Genomic DNA, 13,839 nt, shown 5'->3' with positions numbered 1-13,839 from the left:
TTTTTCAGTTCTGCCCACACATTTTCTATGGGATTGAGGTCAGGGCTTTGTGATGACCACTCCAATACCTTCACTTTTTTGTCCTTAAGCCATTTTGCCACAACTTTGGAAGTATGCTTGTGGTCATTGTCCATTTGGAAGACCCATTTGCAACCAAGCTTTAACTTCCTGACTGATGTCTCCAGATGTTGCTTCAATATATCCACATCATTTTCCTCCCTCATGATGCCATCTATTTTGTGAAGTGCACCAGTCCCTCCTGCAGCAAACACCCCCACAACATGATGCTTCCAACCCCGTGCTTCACGGTTGGGATGGTGTTCTTCGGCTTGCAAGCGTCCCCCTTTTTCCTCCAAACATAACGATGGTCATTATGACCAAAGAGTTCTATTTTTCCCCCCATCAGACCAGGGGACATTTCTCCAAAAAGTACAATCTTTGTGCCCAAGTGCAGTTGCAAACCGTACTGGCTTTTTTATGGCGGTTTTGGAGCAGTGGCTTCTTCCTTGCTGAGCGGCCTTTCAGGTTGTCGATATAGGACTCGTTTTACTGTGGATATCGATACTTTGTACCTGTTTCCTCCAGCATCTTCACAAGGTCCTTTGCTGTTGTTCTGGGATTGATTTGCACTTTTCGCACCAAAGTACATTCATCTCTAGGAGACAGAAATCGTCTCCTTACTGAACGGTATGACGGCTGCGTGGTCCCATGGTGTTTATACTTGCGTACTATCGTTTGTACAGATAAACGTGGTACCTTCAGGCATTTGGAAATTGCGCCTAAGGATGAACCAGACTTGTGGAGGTCTACAATTTTTGTTCTGAGGTCTTGGCTGATTTTGATTGTCCCATCATGTCAAGCAGAGGCACTGAGTTTGAAGGTAGGCCTTGAAATACATCCACAGGTACAACTCCAATTGACGTCAATTAGCCTATCAGAAGCTTCTAAAGCCATGACATAATTTTCTGGAATTTTCCAAGCTGTTTAAAAGGCACAGTCAACAAACTTCTGACCCACTGGAATTGTGATACAGTGAATTATAAGTGAAATAAGCTGTCTAACCTAAAATTAGTCGTCATGCACAAAGAAGATGTCCTAACTGAAATGCCAAAACTATAGTTTGTTAACAAGAAATTTGTTAAGTGGTTGAAAAACGAGTTTTAATGACTCCAACCTAAGTGTATGTAAACTTCCGACTTCAACTGTACATACAGTGGCAAGAAAAAGTATGTGAACCCTCTGGAATTACCTGGATTTCTACATAGATTTATATCGAATCAAATTTGATTAATTTAAGTTTGAACAATAGACAAACAGTGTGCTTAAACTAATAACACACAAATTGTATTTTTCTTGTCTATATTGAATACATAATTTAAACATTCACATTGTGAGTTGGAAAAAGTATGCGAACCCCTAGGCTAATGACTTCTCCAAAAACTAAATTGGAGTCAGCTAACCTGGAGTACAATCAATGAGACAAGATTGGAGATGTTGGTTAGAGCTGCCTTGCCCTATAAAAAAATATTCACAAAATTTGAGTTTGCTATTCACAAGAAGCACTGCCTGATGTGAACCATGCCTCGAACAAAAGAGATATCAGAAGACCTAAGATTAAGAAATGTTGACTTGCATAAAGCTGGAAAGGGTTACAAAAGTATCTCTAAAAGTCAGTTCACGGTAAGACAAATTGTCTGTAAATTGAGACATTTCAGCACTGTTGCTACTGTCCCTAGGAGTGCCCGTCTTGCAAAGATGACTGCAATAACACAGCGCAGAATGCTGAATGAGGCTAAGAAGAATCCTGGAGTGTCAGCTAAAGACTTAAAGAAATCTCTGGAAGATGCTAACATCTCTGTTGACGAGTCTACAATTGGTAAAACACTAAACAAGAATGGTGTCCATTGGAGGACACCATGGAAGAAGCTACTGCTGTTCAAAAAAAACATTGCTGCACATCAGAAGTTTACATAAGTGCACCTGGATGTTCCACAGCACTACTGGCAAAATATTATGTGGACAGGTGAAACTAAAGTTGAGTTGTTTGGAAGGAACACACAATACTAAGTGTGGAGAAAAAAAAGCACAGCACACCAAGATCAAAACCTCATCCCAACTGTAAAGTATGGTGGATGGAGCATCATGGTTTGGTGCCGCTTTGCTGCCTCAGGGCCTGGACAGCTTGCTATCATTGACGGAAAAATGAATTCATGTTATCAGGACATTTTGCAGGAGAACGTAAGGCTGTCTGCCAATTGAAGCTCAACAGAAATTGGGTGATGCAACAGGACAACGACCCAAAACACAGAAGTAAAACAGAATGGCTTCAACAGAAGAAAAAATGCCTTCTGGAGTGGCCCAGTCAGTCTTGACTCCAACCAGATTGAGATGCTGTGACATGACTTCAAGAGAGCAGTTCACACCAGACATCCCAAGAATATTGCTGAACTGAAACTGTTTTGTAAAGAGTAATGGTCCAAAATTCCTCCTGACCGTTGTGCAGGCCTGATCCACAACTACAGAAAAAAATTGGTTAAGGTTATTGCTGCCAAAGTAGGGTCAACCTGTTATTAAATCCAAGGGTTCACATACTTTTCCCACCCTGCACTGTGAATGTTTACACTGTGTTCAATAAAGACATGAAAATAGTTTGTGTTTAATTAGTTTAAGCAGACTGTCTTGTTGTGACCTAGATGGAGATCAGATCAAATTTTATGACCAATTTATGCAGAGATCCATGAAATTCCAAAGGGTCCACATACTTTTTCATGCCACCGTAGGTATTCAGACCCTTAACTCAGTACTTTGTTGAAGCACCATTGGCAGTTATTACAGCGTCGAATCTTCTTGGGTATGACACCACAAGCTTGGCACACCTGTATTTGGGGAGTTTCTCCCATTTTTCTCTACAGATCCGCTCAAGCTCGGTCAGGATGGATGGGGAGAATTGCTGCACAGCTATTTTCAGATCTCTCCAGAGATGTTCGATCGGGTTCAAGTCCGGGCTCTGGCTGGGCCACTCAAGGAATATTCAGAGACTTGTCCCGAAGCCACTCCTGCATTGTCTTGGCTGTGTGCTTAGGGTTGTTGGAAGGTTGGAAGGTGAACCTTCGCCCCCAGTCTGAGGTCCTGAGCGCTCTGGAGCAGGTTTTCATCAAGAATCTCTCTGTACTTAGCTCTGTTCATCTTTGCCTTGACCCTGACTAGTCTCCCAGTCCCTGCCTCTGAAAAACATCCCCACAGCATGATGCTGCCACCACCATGCTTCGCCGTAGGGATGGTGCCAGGTTTCCTCCAGAAGTGAAACTTGAGATTCAGGCCAAAGAGTTTAGTCTTGTTTCATCAGACGAGAATATTATTTCTTGCGGTCAGAGTCCTTTAGATGCCTTTTGGCAAACTCCAAGCGGGCTGTCAAGTGCCTTTTACTGAGGAGTGGCTTCCGCCTGGCCACTACCATACAGGCCTGATTGATGGAGTGCTGCAGAGATGGTTGTCCTTCTGGAAGGTTCTCCCATTACCATAGAGGAACTCTAAAGCTCTATCAGAGTGACTATCGGGTTCTTGGCCACCTCCCTCACCAAGGCCCTTCTCCCCCGATTGCTCAGTTTGGCTTGGTGGTTTCAAACTTCTTCCATTTAAGAATGATTGAGTTCACTGTGTTTTTAGGGACCTTCAGTGCTGCAGAAATGTTTTCGTAGCCTTCTGCAAATCTAACTCAAGACAATCCTTTAACCTAATGGCTTGGTTTTTCTCTGACATGCACTGTCAACTGTGGGACCTTATATAGACAGGTATGTGCCTTTCCAAATCATGTCTAATCAATTGAATTTACCACAAGTGGACTCCAATCAAGTTGTTGATACATCAAGGATGATCAATGGAAACAGGATACACCTGAGCTCAATTTTGAGTCTCCTAGCAAAGGGTCTGAATACTTATGTAAATAAGGTATTTCTTTTTTTCCCCAATACATTTGCAAAAAATTCTAAACCTGTTTTCACTTTGCCATTATGGGGTTTTGTGTGTAGTTAAAAGTCAGCATTTTACAATCAGGCTGTAATGTAAAAATTTGGAAAATGCCAAGGGGTCTGAATATTTCCTGAATGCACAAATACTAATTTAAAGCCCTAGTCATTACGTTTATAAGTTAGTCAGTCGGTTGAATCATGGCTGTGTAAATGGTGTTGTCAGCTAAGTACATTAACTTTTGCTCAAGGGAAAATACACAATGTGATTAGCCTATACATCTCTTATACAGTCTGATCAACTTAATTAAAGATTAGTGATCCTCAATAACCATTCTTCTTGCCAACTCACTGCTGACTGCATAAAGTGGAAAAGTAATTAACTGCATAGTCCTCCCCTGGAGCACAGTGTGTGCAGTTCTACAGAACATGGTTTTGCTAGATTGAGTCAAGAAAGCTTGACTTCACTCTAGTTATTCTCTACTGCTCATGGGGCTAGCCCAATGGTAGAGAAAGGCGAGTCACCCACACATTACTCAGTAGTACAGTGGGATCCTCACATGAAAAGGTGTGACATAAACCCAATGAATTCAGCCTTGTCATTCCATCCCTTTTTTGTTACGGGACATTCAGATTAGTTCCTTTACTCTAGCAGGACTATTAGTCATCAATATGTGCAATGCTGGAGTACTCTGACACACCTGTGCTGCTGCTGTCTGTCTGTCTCGAAGGGATGAATTAGGTCTAATGAGCTTTGACGCTTTATAACTCACTAACCAAGGTTTTTTAGCCCCAGCTGTTCAAACAAGCTTGTGTCACTTAAATCCAAGTCAGAAAAAGCACTGGAAACCTACAGATGTTTAAGGTACTGCAAGAATTGTGGAACACGTATGATTCCAGTCACTCTAGTCGAGATACAAGATAAATTTTACTTTAGCTCCCAGTGTCAAGAAATCCCTAGATGCAGAGGGGAATGGAGTTGGATAGTAAAACTTTGGTTATGAGAAAGGAGTAGCCTGTATTGAGTTGTCATTGTAAAACTCCAGATCTAACTAGATAACGCCCCATTCAGGCTAAAGATAGCGCAAACATCCCACTGGAGTCCCCAGGCCAGGAGCAGAGAGAAAAGAGGCTATTATCCCTCCCTGCCTTAGTTTCTCACTAATGCAGAAACCCTCATCCCACTTTCTCCTCCTTGGTTTTATTTTAGTCTCCATTCATTACCCTGACTGGCCTGAAACACCATGCCCCCCCTTTTCCACACACATGCCAAGTTTTTCCTCCTCACGCTTGGGTCCTTTTAGGGGTAAAAAAAAGCCTCAATGACACAACCTGTATCGTTGTACGGGTATGTCTCTCTACTTGTTGTTTCCCCTAGACTTCTGGCAAAGCCCAAGGCGGTCAAGTGGCCAGTCATGGACAGGATGGATTATTGATTTGGCTGTGTGCACCTTGGAAGCAGGAGCAGGCTTGGAGGCACACAACCTAATTACCTTTCTGCTTTCTTTTTCAATCCGAGTCGGAGCAGAGGCAAGAGCGGATCGCTGCTCGATGGGCACAGGGACTCCTAGCACCCGCCGTGCGCATGGCAACAAGATTTAGAGGTGATAAGATGACTAGAAAGAGTGTCCTGTTGAGCAAATGTCCACCCACAGCTGGAAGGAATCCCATTAAAGCAGGTCCATACCTGAAGTCTGTTTAGCTAGTTATATATTTTTGGTCAATGGTGTCATTGACTAATGGAGTTTAGTACAGAAGTCTTTCTTGCCATATGGCTTTTGCATCCTGCCAAACTGTGGATTTCTAATATATTCCTCAACCAAGAGAATGAAATCTGTCTCTAGCCATAGAACCCTGTGGTGAGTCATTCAATTCAGAATACACCCTGGATACTGTGGTTAGGACAAACCTCTAATTGAGAGCCAAGTATTTTTCTTAATGTGCAGGATGTAAATGAGATTACCCACATTTCAAAAAGACTCATTGTAATTCACACCAAGCCCCTTCTCGGCTCTCATTTGAGAACAATCGGCTGCACAGTTCACACTGCCACTGAACACACCTCTGCCGCTCAGTACAGTGAACATGCACCTGTGGAACGGTCGTTAAGACACTAACAGCTTACAGACGGTGGCAATTAAGGTCACAGTTATGAAAACTTAGGACACTAAAGCGGCCTTTCTCCTGACTCTGAAAAACACCAAAAGAAAGATGCACAGGGTCCCTGCTCATCTGCGTGAACGTGCCTTAGGCATGCTGCAAGGAGGCATGAGGACTATAGGTGTGGCCAGGGCAATAAATTGCAATGTCCGTACTGCGAGACGCTTAAGACAGCGCTACACGGAGACAAGACAGACAGCTGATCGTCCTCGCAGTGGCAGATCACGTGTAACAACACCTGCACAGGATCGGTACATCCAAACATCACACCTGCGGGACAGGTACAGGTTGGCAACAACAACTGCCCGAGTTACACCAGGAACGCACAATCCCTCCATCAGTGCTCAGACTGTCCGCAATAGGCTGAGAGAGGCTGGACTGAGGGCTTGTAGGCCTGTTGTAAGGCAGGTCCTCACCGGCAACAACGTCACCTATGGGCACAAACCCACCGTCGCTGGACCAGACAGGACTGGCTAAAAGTGCTCTTCACTGACGAGTCGTGGTTTTGTCTCACCAGGAGTGATGGTGGGATTTTCGTTTATTGTCGAAGGAATGAGCGTTACACCGAGGCCTGTACTCTGGAGCAGGATCGATTTGGAGGTGGAGGGTCCGTCATGGTCTGGGTTGGTGTGTCACAGCATCATCAGACTGAGCTTGTTGTCATTGCAGGCAATCTCAACGCTGTGAGTTACAGGGAAGACCTCCTCCTCCCTCATGTGGTACCCTTCCTGCAGGTTCATCCTGACATGACACTCCAGCATGACAATGCCACCAGCCATACTGCTCGTTCTGTGCGTGATTTCCTGCAACGGAGGAATGTCAGTGTTCTGCCATGGCCAGCGAAAAGCCCGGATCTCAATCCCATTGAGCACGTCTGGGACCTGTTGGATCGGAGGGTGAGGGCTAGGGCCATTCCCCCCAGAAATGTCCATGAACTTGCAGGTGCCTTGATGGAAGAGTGGGGTAACATCTCACAGCTGGAACTGGCAAATCTGGTACAGTCCATGAGGAGGAGATGCACTGCAGTACTTAATGCAGCTGGTGGCCACACCAGATACTGACTAACTTTTGATTTTGACTCCCCCCCCTTTGTTCAGGGACACATTATTCCATTTCTGTTAGTCACATGTCTGTGGAACTTGTTCAGTGTATGTCTCAGTTGTTTAATCTTATGTTCATACAAATATTTACACGTTAAGTTTGCTGAAAATAAGTGCAGTTGACAGTGAGAGGACGTTTCTATTTTTGCTGAGTTTGATTATATATATATATATATATATTTTTTTACCACCGATCATAGAAACGTGCTGTATTCACACACACTACATGACAAAGTATGTGGACACCTGCTCGTCGAACATCTCATTCAAAAATCATGGGCATTAATATGGAATTAGACTCCAACCAAGTTGAAGATCAAGGATGATCAATGGAAACAGGATACACCTGAGCTCAATTTCAAGTCTCATACAGTAGCAACGGGTCTGAATACATATGTAAATAAGGAGTCTTTATTTTAATACATTTGCTAAAATGTCTAAATCTATTTTTGGCTTTGTCATCATGGGATATTGTGTGTTGATTGATGCATACAGTGCATTCAGAAATTATTCAGACCCCTTCCCTTTTCCACATTGTAAATACAAAAAAAATCCTCAGCAATCTACACAAAATACCCCATTATGACAAAGTAAAAACAGTTTAGAATTTTTGCAAATGTATTAAAAGTAAAAAACAGATGCCTTAATTTCGTAAGTATTCAAACCCTTTGCTATTAGAAATTGAGCACAGGTGCATCCTGTTTCCATGGATCCTCCTTGATGTTTCTACAACTTGATTGGAGTCCACCTGTGCTAAATTCAATTGATTGGACATGATTTGAAAGGCACACACCTGTCTATATAAAGGGCCCACAGTTGACAGTGGATGTCAGGGCAAAAACCATGCCATGAGGTCGAAGGAATTGTCCGTAGAGCTCCAAGACAGGATTGTGTCATGGCACAGATCTGGGGAAGAGTACCAAAAAATGTCTGCAGCATTGAAGGTCCCCAAGAACACAGTGGCCTCTATCATTCTTAAATGGAAGAAGTTTGGATCATCCAAGACTCGTCCTAGAGTTGGCCGCCCGGCCAAACTGAGCAATTGGGGGAGAAGGGCCTTAGTCAAGGAGGTGACCAAGAACCCGATGGTCACTCTGACAAAGTTCCAGAGTTCCTCTGTGGAGATGGTTGTCCTTCTGGAAGGTTCTCCCATCTCTGCAGCACTCCACCAATCAGGCCTTTATGGTAGAGTGACCAGATGGAAGCCACCACAGCCCGCTTGTAGTTTTCCAAAAGGCACCTAAAGGACTCTTAAACCATGAGAAACAAGATTCTCTGGTCCGATGAAACCAAGGATGAACTCTTTGGCAGGACTGGGAGACTAGTCAGGATCAAGGGAAAGATGAACGGTGAAAAGTACAGAGATCCTTGATTAAAACTTGCTCCAGAGTGCTTAGGACCTCAAACTGGGGTGAAGGTTCACCTTCCAACAACCCTAAGCACACAGCCAAGACAACGCATTAGTGGCTTCGGGACAAGTCTCTGAATATTCCTTGAGTGGCCCAGCCAGAGCCCGGACTTGAACCCGATTGAACATCTCTGGAGACCTGAAAATAGCTGTGCAGCAACTCTACCCATCCAAACTGACAGAGCTAGTGAGGATCTGCAGAGACAAAATGGGAGAAACTCCACAAATACAGGTGTGCCAAGCTTGTAGCATCATACCCAAGAAGACTTGATGCTGTAACCGCTGCCAATGGTGCTTCAACAAAGTACTGAGTAAATCTGAATACTTATGTAAAATGTACATTTGTTAAAAATAATAATGTTGCCTTGTCATTATGGGGTAGTGTGTAGATTGATGATAAAAGTAATACATTTTTGAATAAGGCTGTAACGTAACAAAATGTGGGAAAATTCAAGGGGTCTGAATACTTTCCAAAGGCACTGTATAGGCCTAGCTATATGCCAAGTGTATATGTTCATTCTCCTGTGCCATAAGGGACTGAGAAGAATAGCCTTTGGTTCCGCTCTAAGCTTGGTTCTATTTTTAACTGTTTTTTTGTTCATGGCATTTTCTCTCCCTGTGGTTCTGCGGATTGGTTTGGGCAGGCAGGCGTTTAACTTAGCAAGAGGACATCCACAGGGATCCCTTCAAACCATCTTCCTGGGATCTAATCCCTGCCATCAGTGGAATCAGCTCAGTGAGCAATCACAGGCAACTAATGGTTGTCATTAACTGGAGTGACCAAGAAACTCTCATTAAACCAGCCAGAGGAAAAACAGCTTTGCTACAATTTGTACATAATTTCAGCTTCTTCCTCATACACACAATCAATTCCCTCAGTTTATAGTGAGTGATGAAATCAGTTATCTGCAGATATGGCCTGATCCTATCATAAGCTAGGCCTACTACTATTAATTATATTCCTCTTAGGGTGTGACAGTCTATCAAACCAAAAAAATAACTAAGTTGACCATATTAAAAGAAAAAGGTTGTAAAAAAAGATCTGCTTACCTGCCAGACACCCACAATGGCATTTGCTATCAGAATCAGCAAAATTACAAAAGGCTCCACGAAGGCTGTTATGGTCTCCTCTCCCTCCTCGAACCAGGCCAGCACCTAAAACAGGAGAAACAGGCAGACAATCAGACAGCAATACATTCATATTATGCCCTGCAGTTGCAGATATCAATGTCTCAGTCATACCAGCTTTAGGGTGTAGCGGAGATGAGGTGAGCCAGAGGCAAGGGTCAAGATAACAGAGCCTGGAGCACTATTGCAAAACCAGAGCAAAGGCAATCGCTTGGTAACAGTAAGTAATTCAATTTGGGTGAAAAGTAGCCGTTGGAGAGTGACAATGCTCGTCAGGGCTGAAAGTGTGATTGTCAGCACAAGCCCATCAAACACCTAATTGTTATGTCAGCTGCAGAACTTTCAGCTACATCAATCAAATCTAATCTTGAACATGCCATTTCTAATACATGTAGTTCACATTCAAAGCACCACACAACTCTACCCTGTTCAGGCATCCAGTTTCTAGCAAAGCATTTTGTCCTCTCAACAGCGAGTGACTGCTCTTTAAAGTGGTGTTCATTTCCATTAAGTCCTTCTCAGCCACTGAAATAGGATGCATGGGTTTAAACCAGTGGTTTGAATAACCACATTACATAACAGAATATCAGCAATTTCATCTGCTGAGGCCCAACTATTTTACCTCAGAAATGACTTGGAGATAGAGGGAACAACGGTAGAAATTACTGAAAATGTTCCTATAAATCTCAAACTAGGCTACACTTTAAAGGTCTGGAGCAGTAGCTTCCAACACAACAGTGCTCATAAAGACCAAGCTTGAACTTGTATGCTATGGAATGACCACTTCTTTGAATGAAGAGGTTAAAAAAAACATCCTCTTATTTTAATGTCTCCGACAGTCAATCATGAACAGGGAGATAGGCTCTGCTCTCAGGCAGTGGAGTACACCACAGAGGCCTCAGCATCATTAACTCAGAGCCCACCTAATTATCCTTGTCAAGCTCTCTGGCGCTAACAGTCAATAATATGACTCATTTGCGCAATGAATAGAGGATTGAAAGCCTCTCACTACCATGTATTAGTAAACGTGTTCAGCATAATGACAGCATCAGTCCCATATCATAAAATCTTATCCAGTGAAGGGGTCTATTGTTTCTCAAAGACTATTTCAGAACAACAGGTTCAGAAGTAATTTGTCTCCTCAATCAGAATCTAGGCCAGAACTAGAAATGTGTCATATACTAGGATTCTCCTCCTCACCCAGTTAGAGGTAGAGCCTATTGCAACAAATGCCAATGAAAAATGTGAACATCTTGACAGCTCAAGCACGTTTAGGACTCTTGTGTGTGTGTGTGTGAGAGAGACCCGGCCACTGCTGGATGTGATTTACAGGCTATTCCTGAACATCACTGTGTGTGACTGTCCCCGCTGCTGGTGATATCTACAGTGATGTGGCGTTGAATACAAGCCAACAGGAAGGGAAATGGGGTCACAGAGATGTGAACTTGGCACTCACCAGGATCACCACTAGTGAGGCCACTTGTGACATAACACAAACATTGTTTATGTCCAGATCAACTGCTTCCCCTGAAGGACTTCAATAGAAAGGATATGATGGGGCCTAAAAGGAGTAAATTAGGCATAATTGGGCAACAGCAGGAAAAGGAGGCTCCAAACAGGTGCAAGAAAATGGCTGATGACCAGTGACTCACTAACAACTAGAAACTCAATCTCCATCAATGATGTTCTCAACATAGCAGACTAGGATGTAATGACATTACAAGTAGGTGCAACAACCAATTATCCCTAAATTATTGGATGAATGCCAGTTTAACGTCACATTTTCACCGGAATAGACAGTCAGATACCATACAAAACCGACATGATGTTGGAGCTATGGGTACAAGGCCTAATGGAAACACAGGGGCTTGCAATTTCTTAAGAAAACCCTCTTCAGTGCCATCTGCCCTAGAGGGGATTTGTGTGTTCCGCAACAATTACACTCATACACTTATTCTGGACATATGAAGCATACCATCATCCTCATTTCAATAAATGGAGAGTAATTATATACTTACAAAGGATATGCAGGCTGCAAGAAGAAGAATCCTCACAAGTAGATCTCCAAACTGTTCAGCTACCAGTTCCCATAAAGACTTTCCTAAGAAAAGAAAATAGAGGGTTTGATTGCATCCAAATAATTGGATACCTAGAAAAAGTAAATTAACAAAAAAAATAGAACGATTTACTTACCCTCCTCAGCAGGCAATTCTGCGATTCATCCAAAGGATACCACACCGGAAATAGGACAACAGTGAGAGAGATAGGTTACAACCGAAAATTAAGTTTCTGATTACAAATAAGAGTTTCAAAGGGGAGAATACATCTAAATTGACGTGGACTGGAGGACAAACATAAGACATACTTAACATCGTTTAGAACAGGTTGACCACTTTAAATGTACAGCATTTTGCTTTAGTTCGTTCACTGAAATTGTTTCAACACACGAGACTGTACATGTTCGTGACGTCAGCAATTCGTTCAAACAAGCCGGTTGCTGAAGAATGCCAGCGGCGTAGCGATAGTTTAGCAGGCTAACTAGCTAACAGGCCGTACACCGTGTGGCCAGGAAAGGGATATCACATTTCAGCAACATGTTACTCACCGTTAGGTCCCCATTTTTCCCGCTGCCTCTTCACCTGGTCTAAACCTAGACCTGTGCTTTCGTTCACGTTGAAATGGCTGTAAACTTCCTCCACAGTCTTTGTGTGAGCGTTCTCCATGGTGAGTATCTGCGCGAGGTGACACACTAGCTCGCTAACGTTAGCTGAAACCTCGACAACCCCACTGATTACTCACTTATTTTGTGTTTTCCCCAAACTCACGCTGCCAAAAATTCATTCGAATATCTTGAAATGTATTTGTTTTCCCAAACACTAAATAACCTAACGTGCAATGAAAATTGTGCCTGTTAGTGCTCACACTTGTTAGGAGACCGATGCCTTCCCCCGTCAAATTCGCCGGTTAGCTACAATGTTCCAGACAACCATGAAATACGGATAATTCATACCACCATCAAAACTATTTCATTTTTTGAAGGAGTAATAACAAAAAAAATGCGTCTCTGTAGTTGGATAATGCAAGTGGTTACGCGGTAGGTCTGACAAGTACAGCCTTCGTGGATGTCCGCTGTCTATGTGTTCTTGTGTGCTGCTGCGGATTCACTGCTATCCCCATCAGCACCAATCGCATTTGTTCACTACCCTTTCGCATGCTCTGAATGCTGTGCTCGGTGTCCGCATGTGGAATGCGCTTATTGGTTGGAGAGACTCCGGAAATCCATTTTCCTTCCCGATCTTTCGGTCCTCACTAGTTACCACAGCGTATTTTAAAAATGTATCTGAAAAAAAAATCGGATTTGAACCCTAACCACCCTGCTAACATTATGCCTAACCTTAAATTAAGACACGTTTTGTGATAGCCAATTTCGACCTTGTGGTTGTAGTAACTTCTGACAAACCGATCTTCTTCGGTGGGGTTTATCAGCGGTTGGCATCCAATGTTATTGTGTCTTACCACCACCTACTGTACTGGGGTGTGGGCCAGAGACCAAGAGAAAGTAAATCCTACCTGCCAGCCCCGTTGCTCTTAAAAAAAGATTACATTTGAGACAATATCTAATGACGTTCTACTCAATATACTCTATAAACTACTTTTCTGTATCCCCTTCTCCCTCATACTGGATCTCAGTCTCTCTCGTTCCCTCTGATACTTTAAATAAATGCCTGCCCTTAGTATCTCTACTTCACTGCTCCTGCCATCTCTGCACCATCGCTGTCCATATCAGTCTTTTGCCTCTGCCTTGCTCATTGAAACTACAACATCCCCACTACTAAGTGCTTGTTTAGCGGGTACATCAACTACCTAGTTCCCCTCCACCCCCACATGGGCTGGGACCACAGGAGGTTGGTGGTACCTTAATTGAGGAGGACAGGCTTGTGGTAAATCCTCCATTTGCTCCGTTCCAGCCATTATTATGAGCAGTCTTCACCTCAGGAGCCTCCACTGGCTGGGAACCAAGTAAATCTTATCTGTATACCCATCTGTTTAATCCTGCCATGGGTTTGTAGTACATCAT

At 43.2% G+C, this 13,839-nt stretch overlaps 1 protein-coding gene across 1 annotated transcript in view; it reads right to left on the bottom strand.

Annotated features, from left to right (window-relative positions):
* The window catches only part of LOC120025830 (sarcoplasmic/endoplasmic reticulum calcium ATPase 2-like), a 60,218-nt gene extending 47,243 nt beyond the window's left edge, over window positions 1–12,975 (bottom strand). The window contains exons 1-4 of the mRNA XM_038970523.1: window positions 12,367–12,975; window positions 11,955–11,972; window positions 11,780–11,862; window positions 9,684–9,788 (exon numbers count right to left, since the gene is read on the bottom strand). Of these exons, the coding sequence (XP_038826451.1) occupies window positions 9,684–9,788; window positions 11,780–11,862; window positions 11,955–11,972; window positions 12,367–12,484 (324 nt within the window). The 5' untranslated portion in view covers window positions 12,485–12,975. The remainder of the gene's footprint in view (window positions 1–9,683; window positions 9,789–11,779; window positions 11,863–11,954; window positions 11,973–12,366) is intronic.
* Between the last annotated feature and the right edge of the window lie 864 nt (window positions 12,976–13,839).

The sequence above is a fragment of the Salvelinus namaycush genome, chromosome 31 (genome assembly GCF_016432855.1).
Source record: "Salvelinus namaycush isolate Seneca chromosome 31, SaNama_1.0, whole genome shotgun sequence".
NCBI classification, from domain to species: Eukaryota; Metazoa; Chordata; class Actinopteri; order Salmoniformes; family Salmonidae; genus Salvelinus; species Salvelinus namaycush.
The sequence above is the reverse complement of the archived record's forward strand: the minus strand, read 5'-3'. Positions and strand labels throughout refer to the sequence as shown.